This window comes from Podarcis gaigeae (assembly GCF_964106915.1).
Source record: "Podarcis gaigeae genome assembly, chromosome: 6".
NCBI lineage: Eukaryota > Metazoa > Chordata > Lepidosauria > Squamata > Lacertidae > Podarcis > Podarcis gaigeae.
The window spans coordinates 83630567-83647200 of record NC_139682.1 but is presented as its reverse complement, the minus strand read 5'-3'; the positions used below and the strand labels follow the sequence as shown (position 1 = coordinate 83647200).

Genomic DNA, 16634 nt, shown 5'->3' with positions numbered 1-16634 from the left:
AGAGCAACACATGGGGTGGGGGGGCAACTTACTGATTCTTGTTGCGTAAGTCTAGCGCCACAAACAGGATTGCATCTGTAAATATTATCCAAGTCTTCTTAGCTAAGGTTTTCTTTACACTGCCCTAATATCCTGTTTCTCTCCCTTAATCCCCAAAGTAAATAAGTGAGTGAACCCAACATGGTTAAGTAAGTGATTAGCATATCCCTGCATGGTTAAGTTACGTATTCCTTTCCATTCAGGGTGAAGTTTTTCCATTTCATTCTGGGCAGACTACCTGGCTATTTTAGCAAGTGACCGCAGACAACATAGTGGTTGTTATCTTCGAACCTACCTCAACTGTTTTTCTTGTGTTAGGTTAAGCAAAAGAAATATTTACATAATTAAATTTCAATTTATTCCATTAGCTGATTTCAATCAAATGATACATCAGCCAAGTCTCACATTGTAAATGCCTTGACCTTCTCATATCCATTGGCAGATGCAACTCCTTGCTGGTTTGCTTAACCAGAAGCGAGAGGTTGCTGGGGAGCAAATCACACTTAGTATGTGAAGGCCTGATTCTGTGGGCAACATCTGTTTCCTGCTGTTCCAATACTTTCTTTGTTTTTTGTTTTTTGTTGTTTTTTAAATATTTTATTAAGAGTTTTCTTGTTTTACAGTGTAAGTGTAATGCCTCATATTTTTTTCCCCCATGTAACATTTTTACAAATCCATTTCATTTGTTGAGGCATTACCAACAGCATACAAATCAATATGGCTAACCTGATCCAAAACACCCACCCACCTCACTCACACACAAAAACAAAGATCACCACAGCCAATCACAAACAAACAATCACATCCTAGGCCAACCCCAACCTCTCTCACCACCAAAGGAACACAAGTGAACAACACAAGCACGCTGACACCAAACTACATACATCAATACTTTCTCTGTTGAAGGAAGGGAGCAAACGTGGGAGAGAGTTGTGAGTACAGTGGATGCTCGGGTTGCGAGCGTGATCCGTGCAGGATGCACGTTCCCAGCCTGCAGTGTTCGCAACCCGCAGCGGCACGTCTGCACATGCACGGGTTGTGATTCGGCGCTTCTGCGCATGCTCCGGTACTTCCAGGTTTCGCCGGGTCCGTAACCTGAAAAAACGCAACATGAAGTGTCTGTAACCCGAGGTATGACTGTATTATCAATTCCAGCCATTATTGACAGAGGGTGGAAGGGGAATGTAACAGAACACATCAGTGAGGAACTCAAAACAAACTTCCTGTTGTCTTTCAGGAGAAAGTGTTGGAGAATCCTGGCAGACAGGAATTAGAAACTGTCACAAAAACACATGGCCTTTGTAAGCCCTTAAGATGTGGGCTTCCCTTTGCAGTGAATCACCAACTGGACAGCCCATGTGACACCCAGGGGCGCCGACTTATAAAAAATATTGGGGGGGCCCATACCGGGGTCCTGCCCCGGGAAGTTTTCTAAGAGCCGCTCCCGTTGCTGCTGCTGCCACCCGCCTCGTGGCCCCCTCGCCAGCTGAGGGAGGGAGAGAGACCGAGAAGGAGAGAGATGCGTGGTGGGCAAGGCAAGTGCCCGCCGCGCCTCGCCTCCCACCGCCCCTCGTGCCGGCCACCCCCTCCCCTCCCTTCCCCGCGCTCGCTCGCTCGCCCTCCTCACCCCAGCTCTTGCCCGTTCGCCCCAGGAACTCGCCGCTGTTGGGGTTGTAGATGAACCTCCGCCACTCGGCCATAGACTGGCTGAAGGGCTTCTTCTCCTCCTTGGCCATAGAGAGAGAGAGAGAGAGAGAGAGAGAGAGAGAGAGAGAGAGAAAGAAGCTGGAAAGAGAGAGGGAGCTCGGCGGTTCGCGGGCGGCGGTTTTCCCCCTGCCGAAACAACAGCGGCTCCTCAGAACCGCTAAGTAACTCTCCCTCAGGCGCCCGGCGGGAGAGCAGAAGAGAGGAAAAGGAAAGAGGGGCTGGGCCAGTCGCACGCACCGAGCAAAACTACTCGCACCGCCTCTTTTACTACCGTAATAATTATTTGTTTTAACTCATTACTGAATGTATTTTAAAAGGTAACTATCGTCAAACAAGGAAAATAAAAAATACCAACATAATTTTGTGATTTTACAAAGCATAATATAACTAATAATTTTCTTAAATTATTGGGGGGCAGAGCCCCCCCAAATGAATTTTTGAGGGGGCTCGGGCCCCCTCAGGCCTCATGGAGGCGGCGCCTATGGTGACACCTCACTTTCTTGCCAAAATTATTCCCCACTGACCCACATGTAGTAATCTTTGAACTGTGCAGCCTTCTGCAGACATTTGTCAAAAAAGTGACTTGGAAATTATTGCCACATCATTCCACTGAAAACTGCGCTTTCCTAGGAACAACTTGGCTACTGAAAATAAGGCAGGATTTTCTCTCTATAACTATATTCTAATTTTAGGCTTTGTCATTAGGTCATGTCCTTTTAGCTGGTAAAACTTGATTTTGCAAATCTCTGCAATTTTTTATGATTGGACAACATTTAGCTTGTTAAGTCTATGTTTGATGAAAAGCACATAAACCAAGGAATAAACCTGTCGTTGATTTAAAATTTGATGGTCCCACACTTCTTTGTGCTATTTTGTTGTTCATTATTAATATTATTAATATTGTTATGTGTGTTTTACTTTTATGTACCTTAAACTAGATGTAAAAACTTAATAATACAAAATAAAATTTAAGAAGCAAAAAAATACAAGCACACATAACACACGCATAACAATACAACCTGATCAATAACTGATTAAATAACTTCATTTATTTTATTTATTTAAAGGAAAACCAAATAGTTTTAATTTGGTGCTGACTGTGCAATCCTGTACATGTCTACTCAGAAATAAGTGCCACTAATTTTGTGAAGCTTACTCCCAGGTATACAGTCATACCTTGATTGCCAAACGCCTTGGAACTCACACGTTTTGGATCTGGAACGATTAAAAACTGGAAGTGAGTGTTCCAGTTTTTGAATGATTTTTGGAAGCCGAACATCCGGAGCGGCTTTTACGGCTTCCGAACAGTTCCGGAAGTCGAACAGACTCCCAGAACGCATTATGTTCGAGAACCAAGGTACGACTGTAGTGCTCCAGCATAAGCATGCTAAACTGTTTTCTCTACACAAGGTGTGGGGAACTCTTGGTCCAGCAGGTATTGCTGAACTACAACTCCCATCAGCCCCAGAAAGCATGGCCAATGGCCACAGGTGATGGGAGTTGTAGTTCAACAACAACAACCTGGAGGGCCAAAGGTTCACCACACCTGCTGTGCAGAGATGAGTAATGGGTAGAGGGATCATGTAAACTAACAAGTACCATGCCTATCTCTAGTGATATGTAGGCAGGCTTGACCCAAAAAACCATCTGGGTGTTGAAAATGCTTTCATGAGGCTTGCCCACATTTCAAAATGATGACAACCAAACATAAGTACAGTGGTACCTCGGGTTAAGTACTTAATTCGTTCCGAAGGTCTGTTCTTAACCTGAAACTGTTCTTAACCTGAAGCACCACTTTAACTAATGGGGCCTCCTGCTGCTGCCGTGCCGCCGGAGCACTATTTCTGTTCTCATCCTGAAGCAAAGTTCTTAACCCGAGGTAATATTTCTGGGTTAGCGGAGTCTATAGCCTGAAGCGTATGTAATCCGAGGTACCACTGTACTGCAATAGTTGCAGCAACACAGTGATGAGAAATCGAGAGAGAGAACACAATTGCACAATTGTGTAAAAATAATACAGATATTTCAAAAATTTAGTTGAAAGTTTATTTGGAGAGAGTGTGTGTGTGTGTGTGTGTGTGTGTGTGTGTGTGTGTGTGTAATGGGTCATCTACAAGGCATCAGCAACATTTCTCTCTCCCCACCTCTGGCCCTGCAGGAATCAAGATCTTGGCCTCTAGAATTTAGAATCGCCGCTCCTCCTTCTCTTAGCTCTGTATGTGCTGCTCCCATCCAATCGTCTCCTCTGCCCACACCTGCTTTTCATCAATAGTGCATGCTAGATCCAAATGAGGAAAGCCAATTTATCAATTAATATAGATGGAGAATTGGTTGGTCCTCAGCTTCTTCCAGAGATGCTGTTGTGGCACTGGCTAGAAGGGAGGGAGTAGAGTTGCGAGATGTTAGGAGACAGTGATATCCATCCCATCCTCTATTCATCGCAATCACCTCTGTTTCCGTTCCACTACTGTATGGATTCCGCTACAACCTCATCTCACTATCTACTATAGGTATAATTAATCTCAATGCATTTCAGTGGAAGGGAAAGGTCAAAAACAATGTAGAAAATATGGTGATTATTTACATAACATTTGCAGACTAAAAAAAACACCCCAACAATAGTGAATGTTGCTTATATTCAATAGTGTGGTTTCCATTCCTGACTTCGGAAGAACATGTGAATTGCAGCAATCTCTGCACCCATTTCCAATTCCAACAGAATTCTCTGAAATTCCTAATTGCAAATGATCAATTTTTTTAAGTAAGACCTTCCACCACCACCACCCAAAAAATGCAGATCTGATATAAATAAAAGCTGTGTAATTGTGAATAAGTTCTTTGGGGTCGTATCTAGGATTTCTGCTCTGCAGGCTCATAATTCAGCCAAAGTCAAGTACATTTAAATCCCATCTATATCACTGGGAGAGAGGAAAACACATGTTTAGCTACACGTTTAGTTCTCTGGCAATTGAATCAATGGATTTCACTTTGCTCCAACACAACAACACTCCATACAACAACTGATCTTAAATAATCTTTTTCCTTTTTCTTTTTTACAAAAGTCCTCATATTGTGATATGTTTCTTGCCACCTGCTCCATTCAGCTTAAAGAGACCTGCTACCACCCAGTTTAACCACAATCATAAACTTTTTGAAAGACCTTCTTAAACAAAACCAGACAAATAACTGTGCACGTCATCTCAGAGTGAAAAAAAGGAAGTTCCTCAGCTTGTGGTAACAGCCTATGACATACAGATTATTTTAATTTTTTTGCTCAAAGCGGCTTACGTGTCAATATATAAGTCTGTCTGCAGTTGGTGAGTTCAAATCTGCTAAGGACTACAAGAAAGATGCCTTGGGTGTTCCTGTGGCAAACCAGTTCAAGCGAAATGAAAGAAAAAAGCCAAGGGGTTGGAGAAGGCAAGGATCACAAAAAAAAGAGCAAGGCTTTGTAAGTACAACAGCACTTCTGAAATGCATTTTTAAAACTGAACATTTAACTATGGAGAAGGTTCAATTGGAATTAGCATTAGTTACCGTACTTAAAAGTACTTCCAGTCAGATGTTTATTGAGGGATCAATGCTCCTTTGCAAGTTGTGGGTTTTTTTACAGCACCCACATAATATAATTGTCATCCAAAAACCAGCCTATATCCCCCCCCCCCCAATTTAATCTAGATTTTATCCTTTATCTGATGAACTGAAAAACCTGCAGCCAATTACTGGTTTACAACATTCAGCACCTATCTGGAGCCATGAACATGCATGGGATTAGGTTGCAAATTCAGTGGAAAGCTTCAGCATGTGGTTATTTAAGTCCCTTGTGCTGAAATCAAGGGAGCCACGGAATCGTGCCTAAATTCAGGCAAACTGATATGTGAGAATTTTAGAAGGTTTTCATGTGCAGCTGTTTGTGTGCATGGATGCATGTAAAAGGAGCCCCCTCTCTCAACATCTCATCATACTGAGAGTCATGATTGCTCAAGAAATAATCCAGGAGAGGCAGAGAACATGCATTTCAGTCTACTGACCTCCTGCAATTGATATGCTTCATGTTTTTCCCCCTATGCACAATAAATTACCGGATATTTTTATCATCACTTTCAGGGGTGTGGAACTGAAGAACTACTTTTTGTCTGTTGTGCCACACATAGAATCACCTGACATCAAATATTCCACCTCCAAAGATGTAATGTAAGTATTAAGTAATATTTGCTATGCAGTCACTATATGATAATGTAGTTCCTTTTCACAGACGATTGCTTCTCACCTTGATCCAGGTCTGCATGCAGAGCACATGCATCTGAATTCAAATGCACATGTGCTTTGGCTGCTCTTATTATTAACCCACCCTTCACCCTAAGGCCCCAAAATCAAAACACAATATTACAAGCAGTTTAAACCAGCTTGCACTCACAGAAATATTGCAACACACAACTAGGCAGTGGTGCAGTTAGAAAAAATTAGACTCTGCACCTAGAGTGGCTGGGGTACAATTATTATTATTATTATTTCTAATGTAGCATCATGTCAGGCTTCGGGGAATCAGTTCTCCCTCCCACGGGGGCAACCCAGATTCAGAGAAACAATAAGAGTTCTTACCAAGCAATTTATTCAATAATTCACAGAGAGAACGATGAAGGAATGCAGCCTTCCCTAATAATGGTGTTGCTCCAAGTAAAGTCCCACTCTCTATGTCCCCCTTATTCGACATCACTCCTGCATCGGTTAATCTGAGCTTCCTGTCTCTGAGCTCTCTGTTTCAATACCCTCAATGCCCACCTGGTCTTGGGAGAGTGGGGGTGAGGAATGCTTTCCAAGGACACAGAGTCTGTCAACTGTCTCTCCCCTGTTGCCTCTTCTTCCTGTTGTTCCTCTTCCAATATTTCCCAGCTTTTGCCCTCTAAACTATTCCCTTCTGCAAACCACTGTTCTAAATCTATACTGTCCTCCTGTTCTCAGGAAGGTTCAAGGGAGAGGGGGGCGACTCCCATCATCCCTCCTCAGTCCAGCCCCTTGACACAGCAGCTCTTTAACTGCTAATGTGCATCTATTTAGAAATGTGGTACAGCAGCCTTGTTCTGTGTCGGGTGCCCTCCAGCTCATCTTGCTGAGCCCAGCCATTGACAGCCCTTCCCTGAAGGTACCTCTGTCACTTGGCCCCATTGAACTGGCCAGCCACATCTTTTGATGCAAAGGGAGGATGGGCAGGAACTAGAAATGCTCGGTGGGTGAGACCAGATGCTCAGAAAGCTGCCCCCATAATGAGTCAGATACTCCATGGACAAAACTTTAGACTAATCTTCCAGTTAGTGCCATCACTTTTTCCCCTCTGAGACAGAGAAACATCTGTGTCTCTGCTTCAGAGCCCATCATGCAGCTATTAGAAGCACAGGAAACCCATCCCACACCCCTTCTAACTTATTGAACCTGGACCCATAGGGATGCTGTGGCCAGTCAGAACAGGGGATCTTCTTTCACTACCTAAAATCCCAGCAGAGCAACCAGTGGCCTAGGAGTAATCCTGAGAGTATCACGTGGTTCAAAATATATTCATTCTGAATCTTCTTCCAATTTCAGTTTTGCAGTGGGTTCTTTCCTACAGTGTGAAATTTCTAAATGTGCTACTTAGCAGTTGAGGGTTATCCATTCATCTAAGGCAAGACAGAAAGTGGAAATCCACCTCTACAGATAAGACAGCAGAGCGTTTCAGAGCCCAGACCTAAAGGAAGTCAGACAAGATAGCTAACAGAATTATCATATTGACTCAATATCCTGTCAATGAATCAAAGGTTTCTCTTATCGGCTTTTTAGCATTATGAACTTCCAAACTCATGATTATGTAGCCCGATTCAGGATCTCATTGAGCCATCAGGATGATGTAGTAATGGATATGGGACTAGAATGGTATGAAGTGAAGGTCTTGAACAAATAAAGTCTCAAATGTCAGTCCCTACTCAGTTATGAAACTCAAAGACTTAGGTGAATAAGTTAAGAAGCATAGCTCAGGTGGTAAAGCACAGATCACAGGCTCAATTCCAAGAAGAACAAAATGTTGAGGGCGCCCATCACCCCCAACTGCCTCTGCACACACTCCCCCCCCCACACACACACACTTCTGTGGAGCTCACCTTTCTTCATCACACACAGCTGGGCACAGGCGTCCCCTTACTCCCCACCCACTCGCCTTTCAGCCCCCACCCACCCAAAAGAGGTTTTTGCCCACTTGCCTGCCCACACTTGCCACCTGCTCAACTCACCTGCCTGCCTGCCTGCCTGCCTGCCTACCTCTCCTCAGCTGCCCTGGCTCAGACACACTCAGAAATGGCACTGAAAGCAGGGGAAAGAGGGTGGCACCCAGCTGGGGTGCCTAACTGGAGGTACCAACTTGCAGGAAATGGGGAGGGAGCTGGCTCCCCCAAATATTTTATTGGGTGGGGGAAATGGACCAGGACCCAGTAGAGCTGGCACATTTATAATTTTCAGGGAAACTTAGGGTTAAACTAGACAAGACATTGGGGAGTTGTGATCAGTTCTCCCTTCTCTCCAAGCTGAAAAGTACAACACACACACGTCTCCATCAACAAACAACAATGGCCTAGCTCAAGATCTCCATCAAGTATGTGGTTTCTTGCACTCAAAACCATGTCTGTTTTCCTTTCAGGCTTCCTGCAGAAGAGGTTACAAAGTGGTCACAGTCCTTAGAAAAGCTTCTGGCAAGCCAGTGTAAGCATTTTATCATTATAACAGTTTTATGTGTTGTGAGTATATAATATTGAAAGGAATATTAGCAAAGCAGAATTGCCACTTTCAGAAAATATGACTCAGTTAGGTAATATCCTCTAGGGTGGCCATGTGCTCTTATTCGGGACATTAAAGTTCTTACATGCCCTGGGCCCCACAGATAATAAAGAGTGCTTTCTTCCATATGTTCCATCCCATTCTATAAGATCTGCAGATCCAGACTTCACCTATGTCCCTTGGGATACTGGTTTTTCATACCCATCCATCCCGTCCATATTTAATGTGTGTACATACTCTGGAAATATACTCCAGTCTAGTGGAGTTGAATATCAATTCTGACCTTTTTGAAAAGCCACATTCCATACTGTTCCAGAAGATCAGATTTGGGGAGGGCAGGTGTCTTGTGAGAAGAGAGTGTGGGACTTGGTGAGTCCTTTGCCTGAGCCAGTCTGCAAGTGGCGTGGTGACCATCCTTCATCTCTCCTCTCCTCTCCTCTCCTCTCCTCTCCTCTCCTCTCCTCTCCTCTCTCCCGCCTCTCTCCCGCCTCTCTCTCTCTCTCTCTCTCTCTCTCTCTCTCTCTCTCTCTCTGCCATTTCCTCCCCGCCCCCTCCACTTCTCCACTTTTTCCTTCCTGACCAATGGGCTGCTGATCTGATCTGATCATTTGCAACAGGCTTTTGAAATGAGTCCAAGGCCACATAAACTTAAATAATTCCACTAGCACCCAGTATACAATGTGCAAGAACAATTTGATCCCTGCAAGGGGGGGGGCACACGTGAGCCCATGCATGAATGGGTTTTTCCATTTGGGGTATCCCAAGCCTGTTAATAATAGGAGTAAGTGGCTACCAAAATATAATTTCATGCTTAAACATGTTTGAACCATTTGGAGTTGGAGTTTGTTCAACGTTCATTCAGACCTGTTCCGTCATCTAGGGTAGCAAACCAAACAGCATCTGCGCATCATGTTTTGCAAGATACACACACACACACAAACACAAAACCCTTTTTAACAGCCTTCCCTTGCCCCAAGATGCAAGCCCTTCGTCACCTTTACTCTTTACAAAGAGGTGACCCCTATATCACCTTTTCCAGGAAAGCACATACCTCACCTCCACTGCTGGCAAATAAAAACAATCTTCTTGGCCCTCCTTGGGAGATCAGCATATCCTATAGGAGAACAAAGGAACAGCAGAGCACAAGACTATATTATAATTCAGAGCTAAGAATTCCATTTCCCCCCATTCTTTGCCTTTGAGTGGATTTAAAGAGGAATGAGTCCGACTGGCAATGGAGATACAAGCTTCAGGCCCAAAGGTGATGGGGAAGGAAATACAGTGGTACCTCGGGTTAAGAACTTAATTCGTTCTGGAGGTCCGTTCTTAACCTGGAACTGTTCTTAACCTGAGGTACCACTTTAGCTAATGGGGCCTCCCGCTGCCACCGCCGCACGATTTCTGTTCTCATCCTGAAGCAAAGTTCTTAACCCGAGGTACTAGTTACCACTGTACTTGTTGCTCCTGGCTTCTTTGTAACAATATGATTTAAAGCTATGCCCTAATAGAAACAGTTTCCCCCCCCACCACAGCCTGGCTAGAAGGTTGATCAACCTACTATAAAGCATAGTTCCTTGGTTATTTTGTCTTCCCCTTGTGTTAAAATTACGACTAAAGCCACATCTGTATTTTTGTTTATTGCAGGTGGTCAAGATGCTTTCAGAGAATTTCTAAAATCCGAGTTCAGTGATGAAAACATTGAGTTTTGGCTAGCTTGTGAAGACTACAAGAAAACCCAAGCTGATTGTTTACACGGCAAAGCAGAGAAGATTTACAAGGAGTTTGTTCAGAATGATGCTACAAAGCAAGTAAGTTTAAAGCTGGGGTGAAGTTTAAAGGGGAAATGACAAAATGTTTATGGCAGTTTTATTTGAAAGCATCCTGGTGCATTTTATATGTTGGCTATTTCATAGTTTCATGACTAACCCTTTGAAACTTAAGGTAGTAGGAACTCTGCATGAGGCTATTTATTTTGGACTGGCAGTGTCAATGCCTACAAGTTTTATTTTGGTTGCTATATATCCCATGTACTGATGGGAAAGTAATTAAGCTCCTATTAAAATGTGAACTGAACCTTTCTGAAACGACTTTTGCAGTTCCTAAAAAAATGTGCAAACCAAAATCCTTCCTAATTCACATTTCTCCAAATGTTATGGCAGATGTCCAGGGAGCATGGTTGTTAAATTCCTAACATTTATTTTTTAAAAAGAAAAATATTAATCTTTTAATGTACGGCGCTGTTCAATGCACAACCAGGCAGCACTGCTCCCCAAGAGAAAATCAAAGCACCTAGCAGCAAAACAACTCTGCTAACACCAAAAATCAAAATGAAAGTCAAGATAACAAAACATTGCAGATTTCAAAAATAAAAGGCAAGTCAAAGCTAAATTCATGTCCAAACAGTCAATAAAATAAATCTATCAAACCCATGAGAATTGATTCAAAGGTCCTCGATCTGGACTTAATGTCTCCATCTTTCATCCCTTTTTGTACAGCGATGGGAGCTGCTTCTCTGTTAGGTGACCCCATAGTCGAATACTGTCTGAATATTCTTTAAACCCCAGGATGAGGGAGAGATGCAGATCACATGGGCTTTTCTTGCCCAGTCAGTGGTCTGCTCCACACTCTCCCAACTGCTGCATCTTCTTCAGACAACAGAGAATATTCTAATATTACCACATGCTTCAACTCCTCCTAGGGCAGCAAGAAAGAAACCAATGAACTTGGGCTGTGCCAAGTTTCCATTTACTGTTTCTATGTGGCACATCTGCTTGCTGTATGAAGTCTGAAAAGAGGCTCTGAAGTTTTATAAGAAGGAAAACACAAAGTGGGAAGCTGACCTGAGGGCATTTGTTTAGTAATTAACTGGAAGGGTTGTGCTTTTACATTTATAAACCATGCTTTTCTGATAATAATTTGTATTAGTTTTCGATTACAATCCGATAATAGCCTCATTATAACAATACCAATTCATAATACAATTACTAATACCAATCGTTCAAATGCCAAATTATATAATTTAGATAAGGTCCCCTCCACTGGCATGCTAGAATTGATGGTTTTCTTTAGTTCTTTAGTTCAGCATTCCAAAATCTGATTAATTTTAAATGCATTCCTGTCATAATAATAATCCCTTATACAACAACTGCAATATTAATAACTTCTATTCATATTGACACATTAAACGATTTATAAAACTACAAGTGAAGCACTCAAACTATATCCTTGTTCTTCCTGTGTGTGGCAATTATTCTGTCTGTGGTGTTTTTCCTGTCCTTGTAAAATATTATGTCTATCTGTTCCCAGTTTTTGCTGTTATCCAGATTTATAAACCATGTTTTGTACTTCATTTATGAAACCTGCATTCAGATGTTACTGAAGTCTAATTTTGCTGTCCCTTAGGTCAACATTGACTTTTACACAAGAAAAGACATCGCCAAGAAGGCTCAAGATCCCACGCCTTCAAGCTTCGATGAGGCCCAGAGGCATGTGTACATACTGATGGAGCGAGACTCCTACCCTCGATTCCTCAAGTCCACATTCTATCGCAACCTGCTAGATAAGGTTGACTGCAACAGTCTCAAGTGAGGATCCACCTGGCAAGAGTCAAGGATGGGCTCTGAATCTTGTCTGATGTTGACATCAGTTTTAAGAGAGGCTGGATACCAGCGCACAAGATGGAACAGGGAGATGTTGGAACTGTCACAAACATGGACTGGTTTGCATGTGCGATGAAGGTGGTTCTCTCTGAGATGAAGTGGTTGAAAAGAAGAGAAGCCATTTTGCCTTGGCACCACTGGACTAAATACCGCTTCCTGTGTTAGAATTTTCTCCTTCAGGAATGGCACTGCAAGTGAGCCTTGGTGGAGATGTCGTTATCGTTAGAATTCCTACTTCATGATTGCAGTCATGGGATTTATGTCTATCACATGACGGTATAAGGGAAGGACATGTGTTTCCATTCCTGCTCTTACATAAATAGGCCAAGCTCACACAATTCTCATTACTCAACAGTGATCACTTGCAGCTAGATGTATGAACTGACTCCCCTGAAAGGCATTGCCAGTGCAGCATTGCGAGTTGATATGAAAATCAACTCTTCCTCTCTCATAGTCCATGCACACCCATGCAAATAACTCTTTGATGCTTTATTTGTGTGTGCACAAGACCCAAAAGAACCAACAGCCCCAGACATAGACTTCAGCATGTGGCAGAATTGGGTGCTATCCTGGCCATCTGCACAGAAAACAGGAATCTGAGAGCAGCCTAAGATAAGCCTGTCTAGTGCATCTGCACAAGCATTTCAGTTTGTGATTTTGAACAATATCCCCTCCTCCTCCCCAACGCTCTTCTGGGATTCCCCTGACACCCCCAGAGCCATTTTTGGGGGAGGTGAAGGAGGAGAAAGGGAAAAGCTCCACTGCTCAGGTAGAAGTCCTTTGGTGAATCCTATCAAAAATGTTTTGGAATTGCAAAACCATAATTGCCAAAGCAAAAATAAAAAAATGCCTTCGCTGCCCCAAATGTATAGCGCATTAAGATGTTTGTGGCTTTATGACATTGAGTGCACTGTATGTTGTTGCTTGAATCCCAATAGATTGGAATCCCATTTCCTGTGAATATAAGCTAGAGTGAGCATAACTTATATTTTAGTAGTTGCTAACATAAGATAGTCATATTTAATTTATTGTAAATGAATGGCAAGTGACCACTAATTTAAAACTATATAACAAGCCTACCTCACAGGGTTGTTGTGAGGAAAACATGGGAGAGAAGACGTGGAAAATAAATCCTATTTGGTTTTTTTAAAAAAATGGGAAGAGAAACGTGTACTCCATGGAGGAAAGGAGAGAAATAAATGTAGCAAATCAATAAAGGTAAAGGTACCCCTGCCTGTATGGGCCAGTTGTGTCCAACTCTAGGGTTGTGCGCCCATCTCACTTAAGCGGCCGGGGGCCAGCACTGTCCGCAGGCACTTCCGGGTCACGTGGCCAGTGTGACTAAGTGGCATCTACTTGCACTTAGAGGTGCTTTCAAACTGCTAGGTTGGCAGGAGCTGGGACCGAACGACGGGAGCTCACCCCGCCGCGGGGATTCGAACCGCCGACCTTACGATCAACAAGTCCTAGGCACTGAGGTTTTACCCACAGCACCACCCGCATCCCAGCAAATCAATAAATCAATATAAATTAGCTGATAGAGACATTCTGAGCTTTTTAATTTAGCCCTGTCAATGCCAGAAGTTGGCAGCTTGCTCTGCTGTCTTTTATACTGTATTTTGGCTGCTTGCACAACATTTTCAACATCTACTCTGGGAAATTGAAAAACAATTTAAAATGTATTTTTAGTGTGCACATATGCGCAAGAGTCCCACTTTAAAAGAGTGGGACTTTTGCACAAATGTATACACACTAAAAATACATTTCTAATTGTTTTCCTGATTTTTTAACATGGCCCAAGCCTCAAAGGTTGATTTTAAAATAAACCAACACTGCTTGGCCATGTACTTGAGTACCTGGCAGAAAAGAACAGTGCACTGAAGTGTGGGGGGGGGGAGGTTGGTTGGTTGTTGAGCTTAGTGCAGCCCAAGTTATGAAGGGCCTCATCTGCTTGTGTGGAAACAGATCACTGAAGTTGTTAAGACTGAACAGCATCACCAAAAAAGAAACCCTACATTTCACGGTGTTGACGTGTTAAGGACTCCAGACACAACGCAGGGCTTATTTATCAAAAGCAACAGTGACTAGTGAAGCTGAGCAGCAGGCTAGCTTTCCACAGACTTGGTAAAATTCTCTGGGGATAAAGCAGAGTGTAATTTACCATGGCCCCATTTGCACAAAAAGGGTGTTTAGAGTGTGCTCTCAACCTTTTCAAGTTCAATGGCTGCTGGTGTCAAAAAAACAACAACAACCAGAGTCATAAATGTGCTTAGAGTCACTCACTAAGAAATCGTGAACACAATTTCCATAAGAGCTGTTACTCCAAAGCATAGAAATTTATGATGGGCATAAAATAGCAGACAACTGTTGCCGGTTTTTATCTTGCCGTGCCCCAGATAAGGTGCTTGTTTCCCCCCTCTGCTTTTTTCACTTCTAAGCTCAAGAGTTATTTCAGTTTTTCCATTTTCCAAATATGACTCATTTTGGCTTATGGCCGCCAGGTTCCAGTTTAAGCTCTAATGCATGGATCTGATTTATTGTGTTAATCTTAAAGGCACTGCACACACAAACACATGGGGCTGGGGAGGCAGTGTTTTCAAACTGACACTATTTGGGGGGTGGGATTCAACCACATGCTGGCAATTTCCATGCTGCACAGTTATAGTTGGATGTACAGCAGCCCCACACTTCCCCAAATACTATTTCTGGGTTAGCAGAGTCTGTAAACTGAAGCTTCTGTAATCTGAAGCACCTGTAACCCAAGATACCACTGTATACTCGGAGTCGAGTGTGAATTTCATGCTCTTTATTCAGCTCGTAGTAGCAATGAATGAAACTTTCCCCAAAATGTACAGCTATATATACATTATTTACACAACGGGCCCTGTGTGATTGGCTAATTCCAGGCTGCGCCTGTAGGCCAATCAGGTTGCGGATTCACTTCCTCCAGAAGTCTGATTGGCTGCTCCTGCAGGCCAATCAGGTTGCTGATTCACTTCCACCTAGAGCTGGATTGGGTGGCTCCTGTGGACTAATCAGACTGCTGCATTCTGGATCCTATTGTTCTAGGATTCAGCTCAGTACATAACACGGATTTAGCCCTGAATCCTTTCTCGTGAATGTGTTGTTGTAAACAAAAATCTGCCCTTTTTTCCCTTATGGGGTATCCAAGAGCCCAAATAGAGTCCTTACGTAGGTTCCCTATTGGTAGGAGAAAATAACAGGCCAACCAGAAAATATTGAGAAGCAAAGCAGCTAGTAAGCCTGATCTTTATTGATCTGTTGCAACTGGGTGCTCCCCTCACATGCAGGAAAGGAGGAGGAACCCAGAACAATGGTGCACATGGCCTTATATAGACATTTTGAAATTGCCACCCTGTAGATCAAGACCACCCCAGAAGCATCATACATACATCACAGAAGGGGTGTAGCTCAAGACCACCACCCCAGATACATCATACCTACATCACAGAAAAGGCGGTCTAAAACAGAAATTTGAATGTTGTTTTTCTCCTGTCGTTGTTTATCTCCTGTCTGGCAGGTTACTTGATTGGATACCCTGCTTACTTGATTGGATTGCCTTGGGAGCCTGGCCAGTCCAGTAATGATAAATACTTAGTTCCTGGGCCATGTCACAGGCTCACACCCTATTCATATCTTAAATGTGCCCTTAAGACAGGATTTGTGAGGAAAGAGACAATGGGGAGGTTTCCTGACACACACACACCCCTCCTTGCAGGGAAAACGTTTGGTCAGTTTGGGAATCAAAATGGTTTCAGGTTGGTCTTCCTGTGCTGATCTATGTACGTGCTTGGTTGGTTCACTCATGAACATTTAACATATATCTAAGACCTCAAAATTCCTATTACAGTGTATAGCCACAAAGTAGCAGATGTTTAGGGTCAGAGTTTTCCTTCCCCTAGATGGGCTACCTTCCTAGGTTGACAAGCCCTATCTGCTCCTCACCATAGTTGTCAACTTACAGATTTGAAAATAAGGGACCAGCAGCCAAAATAAGGGACCTGCAGCCTCACCTGTTCCAGGCACTCCAGTCTTCCTGTCCTCCTGCAGTCTGGTCAAACTCATGCTAGTAGCTTCGAGAACACTGTCCAACCAACTTTGTAACCAGAGTTTCAACTGAATAGAATCTGAATCACATGCACCACGAGGCCTATGCAGCCTCAACTTAAGATGGCTCCCCGGCCTGGCTTTGCACTGCAAAGTTTGCAGCAGCACGTGCAACAACATGGCGTCCAGCATTCAAAAAACCCCTCAGCTTAACAGGTAAATTAAGAGACCACGATGAACAGAAATCTCTGAAAAATTGGAGTAAATACTGGAACTATATTGGAATAAATGCTTAATGTGATTGGCGGGGTCAGAACAAATACTACCAGCGTGTGAATTTAGGCCTATAGATTAAAAATC

General features: G+C 43.2%; 1 protein-coding gene across 2 annotated transcripts; it reads left to right on the top strand.

The window, feature by feature from the left end:
* Window positions 1–5077: 5077 nt before the first annotated feature.
* RGS1 (regulator of G protein signaling 1) lies at window positions 5078–13361 on the top strand. Of its 2 annotated transcripts, XR_014565836.1 has the most exons (6): window positions 5078–5197; window positions 5854–5940; window positions 8411–8472; window positions 10192–10355; window positions 11950–12603; window positions 12792–13361. XR_014565836.1 is itself a non-coding variant. In XM_083745382.1 (5 exons), the coding sequence occupies exons 1-5, from the start codon at window positions 5097–5099 to the stop codon at window positions 12133–12135; spliced, it is 600 nt and encodes a 199-aa protein (XP_083601508.1). In that variant the 5' UTR covers window positions 5078–5096; the 3' UTR covers window positions 12136–13361. The 2 variants fall into 2 exon arrangements, 1 of the variants encoding a protein (XP_083601508.1); XM_083745382.1 differs by having other exon boundaries at window positions 11950–13361.
* The last annotated feature ends 3273 nt before the right edge of the window (window positions 13362–16634 follow it).

What these genes read in the sequence shown, in the direction of transcription:
- RGS1 (XM_083745382.1), top strand. Translation starts at nt 5,097, where the DNA reads ATGCCTTGGGTGTTCCTGTGGCAAACCAGTTCAAGCGAAATGAAAGAA. An exon ending in AAAAAAAAGAGCAAGGCTTT is followed by an intron (nt 5,198 to 5,853) that starts GTAAGTACAACA and finishes CATCACTTTCAG; the next exon opens with GGGTGTGGAACTGAAGAACT. An exon ending in AGAATGATGCTACAAAGCAA is followed by an intron (nt 10,356 to 11,949) that starts GTAAGTTTAAAG and finishes GCTGTCCCTTAG; the next exon opens with GTCAACATTGACTTTTACAC.